The following is a 23869-nucleotide window of genomic DNA, read 5'->3' on the forward strand; positions in this document are numbered from 1 at the left end:
TAGTAGCGTCTGGTAACGTTGAGTTACGTATGTCCCCACTTTCGGTTATCTGTGATTTGGTTCTAGCTTGGGAAGATCTCTGTTGTCAGAATCTGCAACGCCTTAAATAGCGTTGCCTTCTGCCCTGTGTGATCAGGTTAACTCTTGCTCCCCAAGCTTAACAATCACATACACCCCTTTTGCCATTCTTCTTTGTATACTAGTTTATAGTATCACTTCTTCGATAGTACCTTCTTCTTTAGTACTATATCTTTAATTATCACTTGTTTCTTGATAGCCTTCATTGCATCAGTACCTTCTGTCGTCTTCGTTACCTCAGTGTTCCTGTGATTGTTTATTCCCTTCCGTGTGTTATAAGATCAATTAGTTGAGTGTGCCTCTTTACCTCAAACCGACCATACGACCTAGAGAGTTCTATCCTCTCCTCCCGGCCGTATATCCGCGCAGGCCTGACTGTCCACCTCTGGAACCTATCATTGTCCTGAGTCGTTGGCTTTCTAGAACCCTAATGGTTTCCTTGGGCCCTATCCGTAATATTTTGTTAAGCTTCATTTAAAGACTCACACATTCTTCCAACTCTTTGTTATTCTTTAGCACACCTTATTCTTCTTTTCGTTCCGGCTCTCGACTACGGCCGATATCCCGTCTTCCTATGATCATACTAGCGCTGCTGTTGTTACACAACCTTCTTCGTCCGCTAGTCATAACTCGGCTCTTTCTGGTTCTTAGTTGATTCCATTTCTCAATCTACTTCTCTTCTTCTGTGGACAGTCAGTTGATGGCACTGTCTCTGTCCCAGCTCCTTTAATTTCGTTGAAGCACTTTGTTCCTCTAGGCTAATGTCGTCTCAAGCTTTGCGTTCCACTGCAAGCAATGAGAACCGGCGGGCTCACCGCACTACCGCTGAGCAGGTTCTCGATCCTGTTGATCAGGATGACCTACGGCTAGAACAAGTGCACAAGCGATATCCCGAATGCAGTTCGGACAGTTATTATGATTTGCGTCCGGTGTTCTTGCGGGATGGTGTACCTTCAACCACCTCTTGTCAAGACGCAGGTCATGCTGTTAATCTTGTCTCGACTGCCGAACATATCAATACTCTTCCGTCTGATGATGCACATCTAAATTTGCAACTTGTCAAGCAAAACCTGGATGGCATGCTCACACGTGGCTTCATTGCCCCTACTTCTTCAGTGTTGGCTTCTCCGATTCTTTGTCCTCGGGAACCAGGCAGTGTACGATCTTCTGTTGATTTACGGGCGGTCAACTACCTTATTTTATAAGCTGTTCATTTGGTCCCGCATCAACCAGTCGTTACAACTTGCCACATCTGAACGGGGGTTTCCAGAAAGCCATGTCTACCAGCTATGCACCTTTTGGCTTGCAGCAATGATGTTGCCAACTCCCAGATTACTTTGAGTTACAACATGGTACCTGAGTGTATAAAGTGTTGTTGTTGAGTTTACTCACACACCTGCCATTGTGCCAAAGCATGTTATTGAGTTCTTGTGGGATTTCTTGGACAGTTTATGTCTGTTTTTAGACCTCTGTGTCTGTATTTCTTGCCTAATTGTTTTGACTCCTGTTGGGTCTATTTATATGATATCAGCAGCTAGTGTCTGTTCTTTGCTGAGCTCGTTGGTTCTACGAACAGCTCGTGTCTGTTCTTTGGGTTGACACCTCTTAATGCCTCTTCCTTGTGACACCGTGTGTCCATCGGCGACTGCTTTTTTTGTGTCTCTTCTTTGACCACTATGGTGCTTGCGTTTGACCCCTGCTGGGTTATAATTGCCGACAGCTCGTGTCTGTCCGGGTATTGATAGTTTATATCTACTCGCTTTGCTGACAGCCCGTGTCTGTCTGGGTATTGACAGTTGCTGTCTACTCGCTTTGTTAACAGCTCGCTTCTGTCCCACTTCTTGACAGTTATGTCTAGTCTTCGTGCCACAGTTGTGTCTAATGCGTTAGGCCACTGTTCGGACTATTTTCTTTCGGCTGTTGTTGTGTCTACTTACGACCACTATACGTCTACTTCTTGTGACATGTTCTGTGTCCTCTACTTTGGACAGCTCTCTTGCCTGTTACTTTCTTCGACTCTGTTACGTCTACTTGCGACTACTCTATGTCTCCTTTCTGCGACCTCTTTGTGTCTTCACTTGGGCCTACTCTCTGCCTCTCTCTTTTGGACAATATCTTGTTGTTTTTCTTCTCGTTAAAAGAAACACGATGTCCCTCTTCGAAGTCCTGCCTATGGTGGTGCAGGCCAGTCTTGTATCTTGTGCTGAAATACTGCCAAGTTTGACAAGCTGACTTTACCAATTTCTTGTTTTCCCCTTTCACCAATACTCTTTACGGATCCTGCACGTCTTTGTTTCCATGCTGTCTGTTGTCATATACCAATTACCCGATCGATGATGAGTCCCCATTACACATGTTAGTCTATTCTCCCACAACCGGAATCGTGTTCGTTTACATCCATCGAACCATGTCCCAGGGGGTTCTTAGCTATTGTGGAGGCGATTATGTCGCGGCGATTGATGATTGTGCCAACTGAGTAGCCACTCTGGTGTACACTTGTTACCAGAACTTGGTAGTTCTCAGGGGACCTTCTGCATCTTGCAGGCAACAGATTTATGGGCTATGGAACTGAGCGATTGTTGTTTGTTATAACCTACAGGCCTGGCTCTTACTTCTATGACCAATGCCATAACTAGGGAGGACAACAAGGTTGAAAAACCTTTGCCTTTGCGGGTACTGAGCTGCGTTCTCAACTTATTCCCACTTAAGATCCTTGGTGCTGCCCCTCGGTTGATGAGGTTGCCTTTCGTTATTCCCATTCTTTTTTACCTTCCTCTTGTCTGTGGACACGAGGCCCTTACGAAGTTGTCGTTGCACTTCAAGGCCTTGTTTTATGTTGATCAGATGTACAAGCTTTCATGCTAGGGATTCCGTTGATCCCCTATACGTCACGATGTTGTTGGTGCATCGAGATCTACAATTCTTGCCTGCGGAGTCATGCTGTGTCTAGACCCGTATGGTTGGCTTATTCCTTCTGTTCCGATTCTGCAAAGCCCGGTGGACTTCCGTGTCCCTAGATGCCCGGCTTCCTTTTGCGAATTCTCCGACTTGATTCTAGTCTAGGATGTGGCGATCTTAGTACTGCTGTGGAAATCAGTCATTTAAAAGGAGCATACTGTCATGAATAGCCATTCTTGCCATTGCCATTGCATAGGGTTATGCCTGGCACCTTACCCCGCTTCCGTTGTGTCACGCTAATGTTCCAAGGACGTATGATGATACGGTTATACCACTTGGTGGTCTGTGTAACCTTGAGGTGTCACTCCGGTTTATCTACTCGGGTGTGGCCGGCTTGCACACTATAGATCATCGCTATTAGGTAACTCGGTACTCTGCAGTTGATGCAGCTTATTCTGAGTTGACTGCTATTCTCGTTCCTTTTGTGTCAACAGCGTTTGAGCGTGGGGCCCACACCTGTTAGGCCGATATCGCTGTAACGCGACATATCGTTGCCTGGGTGTCTTGAGGGATTTTCAGTTCTGCTGCTGCCGTGTTGGTTTATCTCGTGAACTAACATCCGGTTTGATAGTAGCGTCTGGTAACGTTGAGTTACGTATGTCCCCACTTTCGGTTATCTGTGATTTGGTTCTAGCTTGGGAAGATCTCTGTTGTCAGAATCTGCAACGCCTTAAATAGCGTTGCCTTCTGCCCTGTGTGATCAGGTTAACTCTTGCTCCCCAAGCTTAACAATCACATACACCCCTTTTGCCATTCTTCTTTGTATACTAGTTTATAGTATCACTTCTTCGATAGTACCTTCTTCTTTAGTACTATATCTTTAATTATCACTTGTTTCTTGATAGCCTTCATTGCATCAGTACCTTCTGTCGTCTTCGTTACCTCAGTGTTCCTGTGATTGTTTATTCCCTTCCGTGTGTTATAAGATCAATTAGTTGAGTGTGCCTCTTTACCTCAAACCGACCATACGACCTAGAGAGTTCTATCCTCTCCTCCCGGCCGTATATCCGCGCAGGCCTGACTGTCCACCTCTGGAACCTATCATTGTCCTGAGTCGTTGGCTTTCTAGAACCCTAATGGTTTCCTTGGGCCCTATCCGTAATATGGAGCCCCGTTTAAGATTCTTACCGACCACAGGAATCTTCAATATTTCATGACAACGCGCAAGCTATCGGAGAGACAGGTTCGGTGGTCACAGACACTTTCAGAGTATGATTTCCAACTGGAGTTTCGAGCAGGAGTCAAGAACGGAAAGCCCGATGCGTTGAGTCGACGAGAGCAGGACACCCCCCAGGGCGAGGATGATGAGCGACTCAAATCTCGAATCATGAAGCTAGTCAAGGATCACTGGCTTCCCGAAGCAACGACAGTAGCTCTGTCCCCGGCGGAGATCGTTCAGAGAACCGACATTGTCCCCCACGGAGACCAGATATTTTCGCAGCAAGATTTACAGCGCCTGTGGGACGAAGCAAAGACGAAGGACAGCGATTTCCACGAAATGTACAAGGCTCTAGCGACCGCAGAGAGAAGTTTTCCCCCGACACTGACCAAGAAGGTGGCTATATCCATAGCCGAATGTGAATTCGACAACCGAGGCGCCCTTGTATATCGACAGAAGCTTTTTATACCAGACTGGGAGCCCCTACGGACAGCGTTGATTCAGAGTACACATGATTCACACGTTACTGGCCACCCGGGACGAGACGGCACGCTTGCCATTCTATCACGCGACTTCTTCTGGCCCGGTATTTCGAGAGATGTACGTCGCTTCTGTGCGAACTGCGACGTGTGCGGAAGATCCAAAGTTTGGCGAGAACGGAAGAAAGGACTACTGCGACCACTGCCGATACCGGAAAGACCACATTCAGAGCTGGGAATCGATTTCATGACTGAACTGCCGGCACGGAAGCCCGGCGACCCGAGATACCTGATGGTGATTGTCGACAGGTTGACAGGAGCTGTGACCCTTGAAGCGATGACAACAATGACCGCGACACATTGCGCCGAGAGATTCTTGCAATGTCACTGGAAGTATCACGGCTTCCCACACGCCCTTACGTCAGACAGAGGAACCAACTGGACGAGCGAATTTTGGAGCAGCCTATGTCGTTTAACCAGCATCGAGAGAAGACTATCCACGGGATTCCATCCCCAGACAGACGGAGCCACGGAACGGATGAACCAGGAAGTGTTGGCGTACATGAGAGCGTTCGTTACCTATTCCCAGTACGACTGGCCGGAACTGTTGCCTGCCGCAATGTTAGCCATCAACAACCGCAATACGTCCATGGGGGTGAGCCCGTTTTTCCTCACCCACGGCTACCATGTGGACACGATCGAGCAAGTCCAACCGGAAGAGTCGCCGAAGACACTGGAACAGCAAGACGCCGAGAGATTCGTTGAGAGATTCCGTGAAGGCTGGGAGTTGGCACAAGCCGCCATGGCGTCACGACAGCAAGAAATGGAGAATCAGGCCAACAAGTCACGCAGCAGCCAAGAGCGTTTCGAAGTAGGCGACCTAGTGTGGCTCAAGCTAAAGAACATTTCGACACCCCAGATTTCCAAGAAAATGTCGTGGGTCAACGCCAAATACCGAGTGACGAAAGTCGTATCTCCCCACGTTGTCGAGCTTGATGTGCCTACGAATATCTACCCGAAGTTCCATGTCGACCTGATCAAGAGAGCAGCCGGGAATCCACTCCCCTCCCAAAAGACCGACGACACGCAACCCCCCGCGCTCGAAGAGAACGAATATGGAGAGCCTGAATACTTGGTCGAGCGAATCTTGAGAAGCCGCCGGAGACGCGTAGGAAGAGGCTACCGCAGAGAGGTACTTGTCAAATGGGCAGGGTATGCAGAGCCAGACTGGAGACCGCGAGCCGACTTTGAGGAGACGGAAGCACTGGAGACTTTCGAAGCCGAGTTTGGAGATGAGGATGACGTTGGAGAGCCACAGACTGGCGCTATGACGGGCCCCCGCACACGGATGAGAGGAGGGGGGTAATGTTACGGGTCGTGGACCCGATGTTGGATCATCTTTGGGCTGATCCATGTTGACCCACTTTTTGTGTGATTTGAAGTTGGGTCCACTTTCGGGTTAGGGTTTGTGGACCCACTTTTAGTCGACCAGGGTGCGACCCACTTTTTGTGTCACAGGGGTCGGGACCCACTTTTATGTGCACGGGTGTTGCTCCACTTTTATTGTACAGGGGTCATAGGGCTGGTTGCCCTGGTGGGGCGCACACAACTGGATTGTCGAACGCCTATAAAGCAGAGCCAGTTCCCCCATCTTTAGTTTGGATTTTCTTCTTCCTTTTCTTTCTTTTCTTCCCTATGTTAAAGATAATAAACAGCATTGGACCTAACTATGAGTTTTCTCCGTACTTAGACAACCCGTCACAGGCTCCTTGAATTCTAGAGCTGATGCCCTGACCAGACGCTACGAAGACCTCGTTTCTTCTTCTTCTGAGGAGGATAAAGAGCTGTGTGCTCCTATTATTCCCCCTGAAAATTTTATTGGTACCATGTCTTTGGTAGACGAGGTAAAAATCGCGCTATCCACGGACAAGTGGGCTCTTGATGTTATTTCTGCTCTTCGAGGCCAGTCGACCAAACCTCCAGATGTGGACCTCAGTGTCTGCAGGCTTGACAATGACGGTCTTTTGTTTGTCAACGACCTTCTATATTTGCCGAACGAGGATCTACGAGTTCGTGCATTGAAGAATTGTCATGATATTATGCCTAGCGGACACCCTGGACAAAAGAACACTTTTGAACTTCTTGTTCGGGAATACTGGTGGCCCGGGATGCGTCGTGATGTCATCCGGTACATCCGAAATTGTGAGGTCTGCCAACGGATCAAGTCCGCGCGACATAGTCCCTACGGTCTACTGAAACCTCTGACCATTCCGCAAGCTCGGTGGACATCTGTGTCCCTTGATTTTATCACCGGCTTGCCGGTCTCCAATTCTTTTGACATGATTCTCGTTGTCGTCGATAGGCTTAGCAAAATGGCTCACTTTATACCTTGCGATTCCTCGCTGGATGCTGCAGGTTTTGCTAAGCTCTATTTGTCAGCAGTGTATAGGCTCCACGGTCTGCCATTGGACATTGTGTCCGACAGGGGTAGTCTGTTTACGTCGGCTTTTTCCAAGGCTTTAGCCAAACTGTTGGGCATAAAGCAAAATCTGAGTACTGCGTTCCACCCTCAGACCGATGGTCAGACTGAGCGTGTGAACTCTATTTTGGAGCAATACCTGCGGGGTTACACCAACTATAGACAGGACAATTGGGCTGATCTTTTGCCCTTGGCGGAGTTCTCTTACAATGACTCCGAGTCCAGTTCTACTATGCTGACGCCCTTCTTTGCGAACCACGGGTTTCACCCCAGAAGTGGGCGTGAGTCGCTCCCAGTCTGTTAAGGTGTGATTACGCTAAGCTGGATCTTCACAGAAAGGGACACAGAGGGACAAAGATCTCGAATTGAAGAACAAAACTAAACTCTCTAAATGGTGTAGAAACAATGCGACTATTTATCCTGTTGGAAAGGGAGGCAACCGACGATCGGCGGCGACGACAACTAGTTCCTCTAGGAAGTGCCGTTAGTCTTGGTTCTGGTCTGGCATTAGTTTTGCCGTACCAGCGCCGGACTAGTCCTTCGAGGATACGCCGTTAGTGTTGGTGTCGGGCTTCCGTCGGTCCTTAAGGGTGCAACCCCAACATCAGCCTCTCTTCCTCCTTTTGCGCGTCGTTTTGGTTCCTTTTTGGCTGAGCCATAGTTTGTAGGCGTCGGTATCGACCAGAAGGTCGACTGGTTCCCAGCCAGGTCTGACGTAGCCTTTCCATTTGACTTTGACTTGCTTGACACCGTTAGAAGTGCGTTCGCCTAGGATCTTTTCGACCTCCCAGTATTCTTCACCATTGATGACTTCCATAGGTGCTGGTCGATCGTCGTGAGTCTTTTGGGAAGGGAAAGCGTCGTTGGCAGCTGAGCGAAGGCGATCGGCATGGTAGACGTCGTGAGCAGTTGTACCCGGTACTTCAAGACGATAAGTGTGAGGGGTAACTTGTTCCAACACTTTGCAGTATTGGTATTTTGCTCTAAGTTTCCTGCCGAGGCCTGAGCCTTGTTGTTCAGGGCGTAGGGTGAGCCAAACGTATGAGCCTGTAGGAAAATCTGGTGCAGGACGTCGGTGTTCATTCTCGCGTTGCTCCATCTCCGCTCGTGACAGAGAAAGGTTGGCGTGGGCCCATTTCTGGGCGTCTCTCAGGCGTTGGATGACCCTCTCAGCCTGTCCGAGTGGACCGTTATTGTCGGGTTCGACAGGCAATGGTGGTGCGGCGAAGACTCGTGGGTGGTAGCCGTGAGACAAGAAGAAAGGTGAAACATTAGTGGCAGAAGATGGGGTGGCATTGATGCTGAACTCGACCATGGGCAGTAGATTGAGCCAGGCGGGGCCTTCAGCGCTGAGTTTGGCAAGTTTGACTTTGATCTCAGCGTTCATCCTCTCTGCAGCTCCATTGGTAGCCGGATGGTAAGCTGTTGTGGTTAGCCTTTCGATCTCTAGGCGTTTGCAGAGGTGTCGCCAAGCTGCGTTGACAAATTCGCGGTCAGACAAAATAGATTTTGGCATGCCGTGGTGTCGGTAAAAGTGGTGGAAGAACATATCTGCAACAGATTCCATGTCGAGGGCGTCGGCGGGAATAAGGATGACGCCCTTGGATAGACGGTCTATAACAGTTAGGACGTGGGTGTAGGTGATGCCGCCTTTCTGTGCTGGTTCCAAAGGTCCGATAAAGTCGATGGCAATCTCGGCCCAAGGCTGGTCGGGAATTGGCAAGGCTTTGAGGGTGGTGTCCTTGTTGTCGCGACGAATGTTAGAACTACCACAAATTTGACAGTTGCGGCAGAAACGGCGGATATCTTCGACGTAGCGGGGCCAGAAAAACTCTCTAGACAGCTCGACTTGCATGACGTTCTTTCCGGGGTGCAGCATCATGGGCGAGTCATGAATGTTCTGTAGGATGGCGGTTCTCAATGGCTCGTTAGTAGGTACCCATAGTTTATTCCGAAATCGAATAGCGGATTTGGCGTCCAAAGAGCAGTCGGAAATGTTGACTCTCAACTTGTGTCTGATTGTTTCGGGCCACTGTGACAGTCCATCTGTCAACGCTTTATGGATAATGGCGTATTCATCATCGGCAGCACAGGCATCAGACCAGAGTTCCCGTAAGGCAGGCGGAAGTTCGGGGGTAGAAGGGGCTTCTGGCGTGTTGGTGGTTTGTGTCGAGAAAACTTTCAGGCCGTTACCGTCGTGGTGCAAGATAGTGGCTAGTCGGTCGTTGTAGCGCGCGTCATTCGTGTTGTCTGGGGTGTCGCGGCGAGAGAGAGCATCTGGGAGAGGGGAGAGTTTACCAGGACGGTGGACGATGGTGCAGTTGTATTCGCTCATGTTACGGGTTGAGAACCCGTGGTTGGATCAGACAGAGCTGATCCAGTGCTTTCGAATGCAGGTCGTTTCACCGAATTTGGACAAGGTTTCGGATGAACTTCGGCAACTCTTCGGAGGCTTCGGAGAGCTCGGACCGGGTCGGACTTGAGGTCCGTGGGTAGGATTCGCCTAATCCGGCAGGATGCAAAAAGGTCCGAAGTGTTCCGAGGGAAACTGAGGGATTCCGACGGGATCGGAGTTAACCTCGAGTTATCGCCGAAAACTCGGACATAAGGAGCTCACGGAGGGATATTGAGCCGATCGGGAACTTGCATTTGTAAGCACAAAAATGTCTATATAGTAGACCCAAATCCGCTGTTTAGTTTAGTCTTTCTTCTACCTTTTTCTCTCCATCAAAAGATAATAAACAGCATTCTGGTCATAACTGCAAGACTCTCTTGTACTTAGTGAACCGCTCACATATTATCTTTTGATCCTTTATTGTTTCTTAGAAGTTTGTGAGGAAACTTCATTGCCCCCTATTGTTTCTTAGAAGTTTGTGAGGAAACTTCATTGCCCCCTATTGTTTCTTAGAAGTTTGTGAGGAAACTTCATCACCCCCTATTGTTTCTTAGAAGTTTGTGAGGAAACTTCATCACCCCTCCTACCGTGCCATACTTGACGAATGAAGTACGGCATCACATCAAGCCCCCGCAGTACAAGCCCCGTACAGCCACCCTCGCCCTCATTCTGGTCCGCATCCGAAGACAACGCGTCCCCTATACGCCGTCGAGCCAGAATGAGTAACGACAAGATGGAAGATGTTCTGGCTGGACTTGCGCTTGACCAGCCTGGCCCCTCCCGGCAACAAGCCGAGGCGCCCCCACAGCAGAGTTCAGACACCCCAGGATTGGAGGTGTTCACCCCGGAGCAACTAAGAGTGATCCAGATGTTGCTACGAAGCCAAGTCCTGTTACAGGCAACCGCCCCCCCGGCACCTGCACCTGCCCCGGTAGCCCTACCCCGGCGCCAGTACGTACCCCGGGCCCCTTCGCCCCGATGATCGACCATCGGTACAACGCAAAATGGCCGGAGTGGGACGGAAAGACAGCGTCGTTCCCGCGATTCTTCAAACAGTTGAAGGCCCGAGCTCAGATCGAATCACAAGTCGTTGGCTCCTCCCAGGCAATTTGCCTAAGTGTTTTCATGGCCATTCCCACAGAGCAACAGGCCAGAGTTGAACAGTGGTTCACTGACGGAGCCACTCATGGTTGGGATTGGGACGCCTACCTTGGCCATATCCATGACCAATTCGAAGACAAGGAGGCTATTCAGAAGGCGGGTCAAAAGCTTTTGACCATGCAGATGGGAAACCATCAGAGTTTTATATCGTTCTTGCAGGATTTCGAGCATCAAGTTGGCCTTTGTGGAGGTTTAGATTGGCCAGACCGTGTGAAGATCATGTACCTGAATTCCGCTATCAACCAAACGTTACAGGTACACCTCACGGCAAAAAACCTCCCCAACGATGATTACCCGCGTTGGGTTGAGAAGGTGAAGACGGTGGCTGGCCGAGTGGAAGCGTTGCCAGGATACCGGTCGAAGGACACGTCCAAGACCTCGACGTGGTACGCGAAAACTAGAGGTGGAGCAAGGTTCGCCGAAGTGGTGACCCCAAGTGTCGCAAATCAGCAGACGCGAATCGACAACGACGGAGACACCATGATGACAGGTGTCAACGCCCTCCAAGGCCGCGCCTCGAACAACTATGGACAACGCCCCCGAAAGTCCCGCGCCCCTTGGAGAACCCCGGCGGAGATAGAAACCGCTAGATCCAGCAACGCTTGTTTCCGCTGTCTTGCCAAGGGCCACCGATCCTTCGAATGCCCCAAGTTTGCCCCGGCCCGTGCGCCCGCAAGAGTGAACCGCACGACAATCCAACAAGCCCCCGAATCGATGGATGATGTGGCCGATGACCTTTCCGACGACGAGGAAAAAGAGTAGACTCTGGGAAAAGTCGCCCCCAGGGTCATAAGAAGAAGAGCCCCAACAATTGCGATGTTCCGCTCGATGTATTTAAAGATTTACACTCCACTCCGTTCCTAATTGAAGCATTTATTAACAATTCCTTTTACTGTGATGCTTTATTTGACAGTGGATGCCTTGTAACATCGGCGTTCAACGAGACTTTGGTGAGAAAGAAAGGGCTCCAGCGCATCCCGATAAGAAGACGGGAACTCAAGTTAGCCGAAAACGACGAAAAAAAAAGATGGATCTCAGAGATGGCGTTCTGCGATCTAGATATTGACGGCCGGACAGAAAGAATTTTCGGGTACGTCATCCCGAACCTAGCATACGACATGATTTTGGGAAAACCCTGGATGGAAAGGAATGACGTTGTCTACCTGGCGAAAGAACGAGTCATACGCCTCGGAAGCGAAGAAGATGCCCAAGTTGTGAGAGAAAAAGGATGGCTCGACGCCCATATAACAACCACAAAAGCGAGCATGGTGATGGCATCCGTCTTTGCTGCAGAAATCCGGCGCAGCAAGAAAAAGAATGAAGACATAGAGGTTTTTGCTGCCACCATCGAAGACATCAACAAGGCATTGCAAGTAAAACCTCGTGTTACCCTACAAGAGATCGACAAACGACTGCCTAGCGAACTCAAACACTTGGCAGAAGTGTTTTTAGACGACGAAAAGGACGACCAACCCCCGAACCGCCCCGGAATAGACCACGCTATCAACCTGACGAAAGACAAACAAGGGCGAGAGAACGAAGTCCCGTGGGGTCCCTTGTACAGCATGTCCCGCGACGAGCTGTTAGTCTTACGGAAAACCCTCTCGGACCATCTGGACAGGAATTGGATTCGAGCCAGCAGCTCTCCCGGCGGCGCGCCTGTTCTTTTCGCACGTAAGCCTGGAGGAGGGTTGCGCTTTTGCGTTGACTACCGCGGCATTAACGCCATTACTGAAAAAGACCGATACCCGCTTCCTTTGATCAGTGAGACACTACGAGCGTTGTCTAAGGCGAAGTACTTCACAAAGGTCGATGTTCGTGCCGCTTTCCACAAGATTCGCATAAAAGAGGGAGATGAATGGAAAACGGCCTTCCGCACACGTTTTGGACTTTTTGAATGGCTGGTGACGCCTTTTGGACTCACCGGAGCCCCTGCAACCTTTCAACGGTATATCAATTCAACCCTGCAAGAATATTTGGACGACTTCTGCTCCGCGTATATTGACGACGTCCTGATTTACACCGACGGCACCTACGCAGACCACATGGAAAAAGTTAACCTCGTCATCAAGAAATTGGGAAATGCAGGTCTCCGTTTAGACATCGACAAGTGCGAATTCGCAGTTTTTGAAACAAAGTACCTAGGTTTCATCATCCAAGCAGGCAAAGGTGTCAAAGTCGACCCAGCAAAGGTCGCTGCCATACGAGAATGGACACCACCCACCAATGTCAAGGGCGTTCGAAGTTTTATAGGATTCGCAAATTTTTACCGCCAGTTTATCGATTCCTTCAGCGACGTGGCGGCTCCACTAGTCAGGCTAACGAAGAAAGGCACCGCATGGACCTGGGGCCCAGTCGAAGAACGAGCTTTCGAGACGCTGAAGAACCTTTTTATTACCGCCCCGGTTCTGGCGATGTGGGACGAAGACAGGAAGACGATCGTGGAATGCGACTGTTCTGGATGGGCCCTGGGAGGAACTCTATCCCAAGTGGACGACGAAGGCGAACTGCGCCCAGTAGCATTCTTTTCCAAGAAGCTGTCCCCTGCCGAGGTCAACTATGAGATTCACGACAAAGAGCTCCTGGCAGTTGTGAAGTGCTTGGAAGAGTGGAGGGGCGAATTGAAGAGTCTTGGCGCCCCCTTCAAAATATTGACCGACCACAAGAACCTGCAATACTTTATGACGACACGGAAACTTTCAGAGCGGCAGGTTCGGTGGTCCCAGAAGCTTTCAGAATACGACTTCCAGCTTGAGTTCCGATCAGGAAGCAAAAGTGGTAAACCCGACGCCCTGAGCAGACGAGAACAAGACATTCCTCAAGGCGAAGACGACGACAGGTTAAAATCTCGGATCATGAGACTTGTCAAGGACCATTGGGTGTCACCAGATGCAGCAGTAATGATGACCCCGGCCCACGTTACCCAACCCGCGGACCGGATCCCTAACGGTGCGCAGCTTTTCGCGCAACTCCACCTGCAGGAACTATGGGATACAGCTAAGACGAAGGATTCGGATATTGCACTCATGTACCAAGCGTTGGCCAGTGGCGAACGAAGTTTTCCTCCTACCATCTCGAGAAAAGTCACGATCTCTATAGCGGAATGCGAGTTCGACGAGCGCGGCGCTCTAGTATATCGGCACAAACTGTTCGTGCCTGACTGGGAACCATTGCGAACTGCGCTGATCCAGAAAACACACGACTCACATGTCACAGGACACCCAGGTCGAGACGGCACGCTTGCGATTCTGTCCCGGGAATTCTTTTGGCCTGGCATTTCAAGAGAGGTGCGCCAATTCTGCGCCAATTGTGACGTGTGTGGACGATCCAAAGTATGGCGAGAAAGAAAGAAGGGACTCTTACGACCACTGCCTATCCCTGAACGACCACACTCGGAACTCGGTATCGATTTTATGACGGAACTACCTGCACGAAAGACTGGCGACCCACGATACTTGATGGTCATTGTGGACCGACTTACTGGAGCTGTCAGCTTGGAGGCCATGACAACTATGGCAGCCGAAAAGTGTGCAGAGCGGTTCGTACACTGCCACTGGAAACACCACGGCTTCCCTCACGCCTTAACATCAGACCGTGGAAGCAATTGGACGAGCGAATTTTGGACCAAGTTGTGCGAACTGACAGGGATCGAACAGAGACTGTCAACTGCCTTCCACCCAGAAACCGACGGAGCGACAGAAAGGATGAACCAGGAAGTGTTGGCCTACCTACGAGCATTCATTACTTATTCACAATACGACTGGCCCGACCTGCTACCATCCGCTATGTTAGCAATCAACAACCGAAACACTTCGACAGGAATGAGCCCCTTTTTCCTCACGCACGGCTACCATGTCAGTCCAATTCAGCAGGTCATCGCCGATCAGGCTCTTCACGGAGTTTTGGAGGCCACAGATGCGGAGAAGTTCGTTCAAAAGCTACGCGAAGGTTGGGAACTGGCACAAGCAGCAATGGCCACCCGTCAACAGGAAATGGAAGACCAGGCAAACAGATCACGTGGTGCCCAGGAACGCTTCGAAGTGGGTGACCTTGTATGGTTAAAACTCAAAAATATCAGCACTCCGCAACTGTTGAAGAAGCTTGCTTGGGCCAATGCCAAGTACCGCGTCACGAAAGTGGTTTCTCCCCATGTGGTCGAGCTTGATGTACCAACAAACATCCATCCCCGCTTCCATGTCGACCTCCTTAAACGAGCACCGAACAACCCGTTGCCCTCCCAAGAAACAGACGATGCCCAGCCTCCACACATTGAAGAGAACGACTACGGCGAGCCTGAATTTTTAGTCGAACAAATCCTGAGAAGTCGACGAAGACGCATTGGAAGGGGATTTCGAAGAGAACTACTCGTTAAATGGGTTGGATACGCAGAGCCCGATTGGAGACCACGAGCCGATTTTGAGGAGACTGAAGCACTGGACGCCTTTGAAGCGAAGTTTGGAGACGACGATGACGTTGGTGAACCAGAAGCCGGTGCGAGGACAGGGCCGCCCACACAGAGGAGAAGAGGGGGGTAATGTTACGGGTTGAGAACCCGTGGTTGGATCAGACAGAGCTGATCCAGTGCTTTCGAATGCAGGTCGTTTCACCGAATTTGGACAAGGTTTCGGATGAACTTCGGCAACTCTTCGGAGGCTTCGGAGAGCTCGGACCGGGTCGGACTTGAGGTCCGTGGGTAGGATTCGCCTAATCCGGCAGGATGCAAAAAGGTCCGAAGTGTTCCGAGGGAAACTGAGGGATTCCGACGGGATCGGAGTTAACCTCGAGTTATCGCCGAAAACTCGGACATAAGGAGCTCACGGAGGGATATTGAGCCGATCGGGAACTTGCATTTGTAAGCACAAAAATGTCTATATAGTAGACCCAAATCCGCTGTTTAGTTTAGTCTTTCTTCTACCTTTTTCTCTCCATCAAAAGATAATAAACAGCATTCTGGTCATAACTGCAAGACTCTCTTGTACTTAGTGAACCGCTCACAGCTCAAGGTCAGGTACCATCTAGCTTGGCGTTCGGACAAGTGCTGCAACTTGGTAAAATGCAGCAAGTTTTTATGATCTGAGACGATGGTAAACGTCTCCTTCAGGCCCTTGAGTTCGCCACGCCATTCCTTCAGGGCACAGACAACAGCCAACAGCTCTTTGTCGTGGATCGGGTAGTTGCATTCGGCGGCAGTCATTTTGCGGCTGAAATAAGCACAAGGCCTAGTTGATCTATCGGGCTGCGTCTGTAGAAGCGCTGCACCGAGACAGTAGCCAGACGCGTCTGTCTCAACAACAGTTGGCAGATCTGGATTGTGCGTGCAGAGGACAGGGGTCGAGGTGAATGCTTCTTTTAGAGCCTGGAAGGACTCTTCTTCCTTTTCGCCCCACTGGAAGGCCTGGTCTTTCTTTGTCAACTGTAGCAAGGGAGTCGCTAGAGTAGTGAAATTTCTGACAAAGGTGCGGTAGAAATTGCATAGACCGAGGAAGGCTCGAACGTCCCTGACCTTCTTGGGCGTTGGCCAGTCCGACACTGCAGAGACTTTGGTTGGGTCGGTTGAAATCTTGCCGGGCTCAAGGATGTATCCCAGGTACTTCACTTTCGATACCGCGAACTCACATTTATCAATGTCGATTGTCAGTTGGCCCTCCAGAACCTTTGCTAAAGCCAAGTTGACCTTCTCGTAGTGGTCCTCTAACGTGCCGTCGGTATAAATCAAGATGTCATCGACGTAGGCAGAGCACCACACATCCAAGTATGGGCGTAGCAGACTGTTCACAAAACTTTGGAACTCTGCAGGCGCGTTGGCCAGACCAAAAGGCATGACGTTCCACTCAAAAAGGCCTTGTCGCGTTCGAAAAGCGGTCTTCCACTCATCTCCCTCGGCGATTCTGATGTTATGAAACGCGGAAACAACGTCGAGTTTCGTAAACCACTTAGCTTTGGAAGCATTAGCTAGGGTCTCGCTGATGTTTGGGAGTGGGTACCGATTCTTTTTCATAGTCGCGTTTAGTGCACGATAATCTACACAGAAGCGGAGGCCGCCACCAGGCTTTTTCACGAATAGGATGGGAGCAGCAGCAGTGGACTGGCTGTGGCGAATGTAGCCTTTTTCCAGCAATGAAAGAAGCGTCTGGCGAAGAACCACGAGTTCTTCTCTGGTCATGCTATAAAGGGGGCCCCATGGAGCTTCTTCGTCGGGCACGGTCAACTCGATCCTATGATCCTGGCCAGGCCGGCGGGGAGGCATCTTTTTAGCAAATTGTGCGTCTGGATCAAACACCTTGACCTTGTCGTGCTCGATCCAAGCTGGGATCTTCTTTTTCCACTCTCTGGGGTTGGCTGGTACTCTATCTTTCTCCAAACGGGCCAAGGCTTTATTGATATCTTCGATTGAAGCTGCAAAAACCCGCAGCTTATCTCTCTTGGCGGCGCGGAAGAAGGTGCTCGCTCTGTTTATTCGTACCATGGTAGAGCGGAAGGTATGGTTTGTCGTCGCCTTTCCTCGAGCGACAATGCCGGATTTAAATCTAACTGTGTCGGCTTCACAGTCTATCCTTGCCCCTTGTTTCTTGAGCCATGGGTATCCGATCAGGATGTCTTCGGCTAATTTTGGTACTACCCACGCCACATGTTTTTCTATGTGGCCCGATATGTCAATTTTAAACACGGCTAGTCGGTCAACCGTGACGGTACTCTTTGAATTAAATGGTACCAGCGTTCTGGGACGCGAACTGAAAAGCGTATCAAGTTTCCATTTCTTTACAAGGTCACTGCTGATCATAGAGGGGGAAGCGCTACCGGTGTCAATCAATGCAATCACGGGACAAGTGTTGTTGATCACTGCATCTAATTGAATTGATGTGTTGGTAATAGATCTATTCAACTCTTCCCATTCCTTCACAGCAGCCTTGTCGTCTTTGAAAACCTGCTTGGGCCTCTGACCACGACTTGGGGCAGAGGCGATCAGTTTCCCGAGTCCTCCTCGGCGGTCTCGTAATATTCTTCGCCCTCTTCTTCGAGTACAGGAGGAGGGAGGTTCGTGGCTGCGCGAACACTCTGTTGTACCGGGGGGCGGGCACGCTCGAATGGGCAGTTAGGGGACATGTGGCCACCAGCGCCACAACGGAGGCACAGTCCTCTGGCTCTTCGTGACTGGAGTTCTTCCTTGGAGACCCACTTGGCACGACGGGGGGCACTGTTATGGGTGGGCGCCCAGTCCATGGCATCAGGGGAGTGTTGTGCCGGGACATTGCGGAACTGGGACGTCCGGGCAGGGTTCCTCGGAGGGTGGGCATGCCGACACTCGTCGAGTTTTTGCCAGGCATTAAGCACCTGTTGTGCGTATTGTTCGTAGGTTGGGGGGTCTGGGAAACCAGCCAGGGCAGACATCACTTGCCCGGGGAGGGTGCGCCTCAGATTCATTATGCGCTCTTCGTGGCTCAGTCTATAGCAGCCAGCGATCTGCATCAACCGACTGACCCGAGCCAAATGTTCCGGAGCAGAGGCACCTCGGCATTTGAGGGTGTGCAGCTCCAAGAGTGCACGACGGGAAGCTGAGGTGTCCTCGAAGCAGCTGTCCAAGAATTCCAGGAACTTATCCACGTTCTCCAACGATGGATCGCGGCTCATGCGGGCAATGTAGGTCTGTGCCTGGAGCAAGGCATTGTCGGCTAACAGACCGTAACAGTGCAGAATGAACCCTCCTGCGCCGTTGAAGTGACTGTGGTCGTAGCGGTACTTCATCTCCACGTATGACCGGTACGTTGGGTAGAGATCAGGCCGCGTATGGTCATAACGGACCGGGCGGAGGTCGGAGGAGGTGTTTCGCACAACCACTGGGGTCGCGGGGGCGGAGTTGGGGAGTCCCTGCATTTCGTTATTGTGAGCCATTGTTGCTTCGTGGAAAACCTCTGGCTCACCGGGGACTTCTGGTAGTATGCTGTCTTCTCGGAAGCTGTGGTGGAAGGAAGAATCGTCGTCAGAGGGTGCAAAATAGTTTGGGGCCATAGGGTTTGGCCGCTGTGGATATTCAAATGGCAAAGTAAAAGAAAAGTAAAAATATATCTCGATCCCTCGTCGGGTCGGCGGTAAAGTAAAAAAAAAGGAAAGATAAGAGTGACTTAAGGAAAAATAAAAAAAAAAAAAAAAAGGAAAAGGGAAAGGGGGGTTTGAGAATTCGAGATGATGTTAAGGTGTGATTACGCTAAGCTGGATCTTCACAGAAAGGGACACAGAGGGACAAAGATCTCGAATTGAAGAACAAAACTAAACTCTCTAAATGGTGTAGAAACAATGCGACTATTTATCCTGTTGGAAAGGGAGGCAACCGACGATCGGCGGCGACGACAACTAGTTCCTCTAGGAAGTGCCGTTAGTCTTGGTTCTGGTCTGGCATTAGTTTTGCCGTACCAGCGCCGGACTAGTCCTTCGAGGATACGCCGTTAGTGTTGGTGTCGGGCTTCCGTCGGTCCTTAAGGGTGCAACCCCAACACTCGGCATCGAGCTTACGCTGCCGCAGTTCCTCGGCAGCTAACACGACCCGGTCTAAGTACTCCGAGAAGACCCGGGGAGGGAACGAGTTCGCCACGTATTCCCGAATGGGCGTGTCGAGGCTGTCCTTCAGCCACCTAATCTTCTGTGAGTCCGCCGCGTCCAGAGCTTTGGCGCGGGTCAGCAGGTCCTCAAACTCCTGCAGATGGACCTCGATCCTTCTGCCTCTCTGCTTTAACCGCGAGAGCTGGTCTTGTGCCTTATCTACGGCAACTTTGTCCTCAAACGCTCCCTGCAGCTCTTGAAGGAACCGGTCGCAGGAAACGGGGCCGTCGTCTGTTAGTCGGGTCTTGATTGACCGCATGCGGCTGCGGGCCAAACCCTCGGCCTGGGCATAGATCGAGACGATGAAGTCTCGGTCGGCCACATGGCCACGCTCGCAGTGCCATATTTCCAGGACCTGGTCGAACCAGGCGTCAAATTCCTCGGGCTCGGTGGAACTCAGCGAGGGAATCTTGTAGCGCAGTTTTGCGCGACCATTCTCGTTACCAGTCGCTGAGGCGGCGGCGGCAGCAGCAGCGGTGGCGGTAGCAAGCGCTGCTTGGGAGGCTTGGGTTTGGGCGGCTGCCTGCTGGGCGGCTTCGCTCTGGTTCTCCAGCATAGCCAGCATCTTGGCAAACTTGCTCTCCAGCTTGGCGAACCGTTGAGCATATTTGTCCTCAGTGCTGTCGACACTGGGGACAGGGGAGCTTGCGTAAGCGGCCCGCATGTCGTCGGTGGTGCGGCCACTCATGTTGAGAGTTTGTGTAACAGTAAAAAATAATGTGTGATGAAGATTGATAACGGGTTTGGGGAAAATAAACGATAAGACTGTTGAGAACTGTAGGGGCAATGCAATGTTACGGGTCGAGGCCCCGAAGATGGACCTGCTGACTAAGCCGGTCCAGTGTTTGTTCATCGCTGACTACAACCATCTGTTACGGGTTGGGAACCAATGGGTGCACCAGATAGAGCTAATCCAGTGCTCTCGAATGCAGGTCGTTTCACCGAATTTGGATAAGGTTTCGGATGAACTTCGGCAACTCTTCGGAGGCTTCGGAGAGCTCGGACCGGGTCGGACTTGAGGTCCGTGGGTAGGATTCGCCTAATCCGGCAGGATGCAGAAAGGTCCGAAGTGTTCCGAGGGAAACTGAGGGATTCCGACGGGATCGGAGTTAACCTCGAGTTATCGCCGAAAACTCGGACATAAGGAGCTCACGGAGGGATATTGAGCCGATCGGGAACTTGCATTTGTAAGCACAAAAATGTCTATATAGTAGACCCAAATCCGCTGTTTAGTTTAGTCTTTCTTCTTCCTTTTCTCCCTATCAAAAGATAATAAACAGCATTCTGGTCATAACTATAAGACTCTCTTATACTTAGTGAACCTTTCACATATTATCTTTTGATCACCCCTTTTTTCTCTGAGTTATTTGATCTCCAAGGAGTTTCGAGATCTATTGGTTTTTATTGAGATTATTTGTTACCTTTGTTACCCTTCCCTTTTCTTTTTATATTTATTTTATTTGCGAACCTCACGGAGTTTTTGAGGCATCGCTACGAATACCCCTTGACATAAAAGCGGATGAAGTTTGGAATCCAACCAAGCTCAGATACCCATAGCTTACCTAGCTCACCTTCTATTACGGATAGGGCCCGAAGAAAGGATTAGGGTTCCGGGTACAGCCAACGACTCGGGACAATGATAGGTTCCTGAGGTGGACAGTCGGGCCTGTGGAGGAAGACGTCAGTTAGACAGAGTGCTAAGACGTATGGTCGGTTGAGATGAAGAGGCAACACACAACTTAGATGGCTATTCTGAGAATAGAGCGGCACAAAGAGGAAGGAGGAGGAACAATCACACACTTCAAAGAAGAAGAAAGGTTGAACTGCAAAGAAAGCAAGAACAGAATGGTATAAAGAAGAAGAAGACGGTAAGCAAGTGCATGTGATTGTTAAGCTTGGAGAACAAGAGTAAACCTGATCAACTCAGGGCAGGAGACGACGATATTTATGTTGTCGGCGCTCCTGACAAAACTCTGTCTTCCCAAGCTAGAAACAATCAACATCTAACTACGAACAAAAGATAAGTCTCGTGTAAACAAGACGTAACAGGTTCGTAACAATCGAACCAGATAACAACCCCCACCTAAGCACGCAATGGCAATTGCAACAAGAAAACTCCGCAGCAGCAGAACAACGTCTATCAGAGCACCCGTGCTCAGCACATCCCACGACAACCTCATATCCGTTGATCAACTCACGATCTACACAGACCAACCTGTGCCATAAGCGCATCTTCATAGGTCGCCGACCTTCGGCGTTGTGGAAAAGAAGAGTGGGGTAGGTCTCATGCATAACCCTTAGCATGAGCAGTGTCAGGATAGCTATTCATGACAGTAGCCCCCCTTTTTATGACTGATTTCCACAGCAGTACTAAGATCGTCTGGCGTTAGGCATCCTCTTGTAGAATTCTGCAACCTTCTCAGGTGCATTGGCTAAATGGTCCAGAGGTTCCCAGGAGGGTCCATCATGTTCATAGCCCTCCCAAACTACTTGATATTGCAGAGGGCCACGCGAAGACACGCCTATAATTTCCTTGACCACAAATTCTTCCTCGCCATCTACTATGACGGGAGGAGGAGGAGGGTTTTTCTGGCCAGGAAGAGGATCCGACGCACATGGTTCCAGCAGACAAACGTGGAAGACGGGATGAACCTTCATAGTGGCAGGGAGTGCCAACTCGTAGGCATGCGAAGACACCTTCCGTAGAATCTTAAATGGGCCAAGCTTCTTGAAGTCCAACTTCTTTGAAGGACGAGTAGTTCGAATATTTCTACTCAAGAGCCACACTAAGTCCCCTTCTCGAAGGGGAGGGGCGGAAGATTTGTGTCGATTCGCGTACTCGGTCATCCGCTCACGGCTCCACGTAATTTCAGTCTTTAAAAACTGACAAATGTTGTCAAGCTCTTTAACAAAGTTCCGCAACGGGCCTTTTTCCACAGAGACTGGGAGCGACTCACGCCCACTTCTGGGGTGAAACCCGTGGTTCGCAAAGAAGGGCGTCAGCATAGTAGAACTGGACTCGGAGTCATTGTAAGAGAACTCCGCCAAGGGCAAAAGATCAGCCCAATTGTCCTGTCTATAGTTGGTGTAACCCCGCAGGTATTGCTCCAAAATAGAGTTCACACGCTCAGTCTGACCATCGGTCTGAGGGTGGAACGCAGTACTCAGATTTTGCTTTATGCCCAACAGTTTGGCTAAAGCCTTGGAAAAAGCCGACGTAAACAGACTACCCCTGTCGGACACAATGTCCAATGGCAGACCGTGGAGCCTATACACTGCTGACAAATAGAGCTTAGCAAAACCTGCAGCATCCAGCGAGGAATCGCAAGGTATAAAGTGAGCCATTTTGCTAAGCCTATCGACGACAACGAGAATCATGTCAAAAGAATTGGAGACCGGCAAGCCGGTGATAAAATCAAGGGACACAGATGTCCACCGAGCTTGCGGAATGGTCAGAGGTTTCAGTAGACCGTAGGGACTATGTCGCGCGGACTTGATCCGTTGGCAGACCTCACAATTTCGGATGTACCGGATGACATCACGACGCATCCCGGGCCACCAGTATTCCCGAACAAGAAGTTCAAAAGTGTTCTTTTGTCCAGGGTGTCCGCTAGGCATAATATCATGACAATTCTTCAATGCACGAACTCGTAGATCCTCGTTCGGCAAATATAGAAGGTCGTTGACAAACAAAAGACCGTCATTGTCAAGCCTGCAGACACTGAGGTCCACATCTGGAGGTTTGGTCGACTGGCCTCGAAGAGCAGAAATAACATCAAGAGCCCACTTGTCCGTGGATAGCGCGATTTTTACCTCGTCTACCAAAGACATGGTACCAATAAAATTTTCAGGGGGAATAATAGGAGCACACAGCTCTTTATCCTCCTCAGAAGAAGAAGAAACGAGGTCTTCGTAGCGTCTGGTCAGGGCATCAGCTCTAGAATTCAAGGAGCCAGGCCTATAAGTGATGACATAACGGTACTCGCTCAGTTCCATAGCCCACCTCGCTTGCCGTCTGTTCATGGCCGGAATTTGCTTAAGAACGGCTAAATTCCGATGGTCCGTCAATACCAGAACAGGTTTTTCCAGACTTTCAACCATGAATCGCCACGACTTTAGAGACTCCACAATGGCTAACAACTCCTTGTCACCTACGCCGTAGTTACACTGGGCAGGATTCATTTTTTGAGAGAAATAGGCCACGGGGTGTAGTAGAAGCCCCTTGTCAGTCGGGTGGTATTGAGACATGACGGCAGATATTACACGGTCAGACGCGTCTGTTTCAATAACAGTGTCCAACAGGTAATCAAAGTGCTTGAGGATAGGTTCAGAGCAGAAAAGGTCCTTCAGGGTGTGAAATGCTGCCTCACATTCAGAGGACCAGACAAAAGATTGCGTCTTTTTAGTCAACTCGAAGAGAGGTGTGCAGATTCTAGAGAAGTCACGGATGAACCTCCTATAGAAATTGGCAAAACCCAAAAAGGACTGGACTCCCTTAACAGTTCGGGGAGCCTCCCACTCACGGACAGCCGCAACTTTAGCGGGGTCCATCTTCAGAGCATCGG

The 23869-nt window shown here is 50.3% G+C and overlaps 8 protein-coding genes across 8 annotated transcripts; 3 read left to right on the top strand and 5 right to left on the bottom strand.

Annotated features, from left to right (window-relative positions):
• Positions 1-4189: 4189 nt before the first annotated feature.
• BROUX77_008276 (uncharacterized protein) lies at positions 4190-7457 on the top strand (the record flags this gene model as incomplete). The annotated part of the gene is made up of 3 exons (XM_073753462.1): positions 4190-4795; positions 5192-6036; positions 6425-7457. 3 exons carry the CDS (start codon positions 4190-4192, stop codon positions 7455-7457), a joined length of 2484 nt encoding a protein of 827 aa, XP_073601481.1.
• A 300-nt stretch (positions 7458-7757) lies between these two features.
• BROUX77_008277 (uncharacterized protein) lies at positions 7758-9488 on the bottom strand (the record flags this gene model as incomplete). The annotated part of the gene is made up of 1 exon (XM_073753463.1): positions 7758-9488. The coding sequence occupies one exon, from the start codon at positions 9486-9488 to the stop codon at positions 7758-7760; it is 1731 nt and encodes a 576-aa protein (XP_073601482.1).
• A 1038-nt stretch (positions 9489-10526) lies between these two features.
• Positions 10527-11471, top strand: BROUX77_008278 (uncharacterized protein; the record flags this gene model as incomplete). Its single annotated transcript, XM_073753464.1, has 1 exon — positions 10527-11471. The coding sequence occupies one exon, from the start codon at positions 10527-10529 to the stop codon at positions 11469-11471; it is 945 nt and encodes a 314-aa protein (XP_073601483.1).
• A 503-nt stretch (positions 11472-11974) lies between these two features.
• Positions 11975-15244, top strand: BROUX77_008279 (uncharacterized protein; the record flags this gene model as incomplete). Its single annotated transcript, XM_073753465.1, has 1 exon — positions 11975-15244. The coding sequence occupies one exon, from the start codon at positions 11975-11977 to the stop codon at positions 15242-15244; it is 3270 nt and encodes a 1089-aa protein (XP_073601484.1).
• A 419-nt stretch (positions 15245-15663) lies between these two features.
• On the bottom strand, positions 15664-17175 carry BROUX77_008280 (uncharacterized protein; the record flags this gene model as incomplete). The annotated part of the gene is made up of 1 exon (XM_073753466.1): positions 15664-17175. One exon carries the CDS (start codon positions 17173-17175, stop codon positions 15664-15666), a length of 1512 nt encoding a protein of 503 aa, XP_073601485.1.
• A 497-nt stretch (positions 17176-17672) lies between these two features.
• Positions 17673-18716, bottom strand: BROUX77_008281 (uncharacterized protein; the record flags this gene model as incomplete). Its single annotated transcript, XM_073753467.1, has 1 exon — positions 17673-18716. One exon carries the CDS (start codon positions 18714-18716, stop codon positions 17673-17675), a length of 1044 nt encoding a protein of 347 aa, XP_073601486.1.
• A 412-nt stretch (positions 18717-19128) lies between these two features.
• BROUX77_008282 (uncharacterized protein) lies at positions 19129-19992 on the bottom strand (the record flags this gene model as incomplete). The annotated part of the gene is made up of 1 exon (XM_073753468.1): positions 19129-19992. One exon carries the CDS (start codon positions 19990-19992, stop codon positions 19129-19131), a length of 864 nt encoding a protein of 287 aa, XP_073601487.1.
• A 1682-nt stretch (positions 19993-21674) lies between these two features.
• BROUX77_008283 (uncharacterized protein) lies at positions 21675-23855 on the bottom strand (the record flags this gene model as incomplete). The annotated part of the gene is made up of 1 exon (XM_073753470.1): positions 21675-23855. The coding sequence occupies one exon, from the start codon at positions 23853-23855 to the stop codon at positions 21675-21677; it is 2181 nt and encodes a 726-aa protein (XP_073601488.1).
• Positions 23856-23869: the final 14 nt, after the last annotated feature.

Source organism: Berkeleyomyces rouxiae (genome assembly GCF_048999995.1).
Source record: "Berkeleyomyces rouxiae strain 22BRR77 chromosome Unknown BrBRR77_ptg000676l, whole genome shotgun sequence".
NCBI lineage: Eukaryota > Fungi > Ascomycota > Sordariomycetes > Microascales > Ceratocystidaceae > Berkeleyomyces > Berkeleyomyces rouxiae.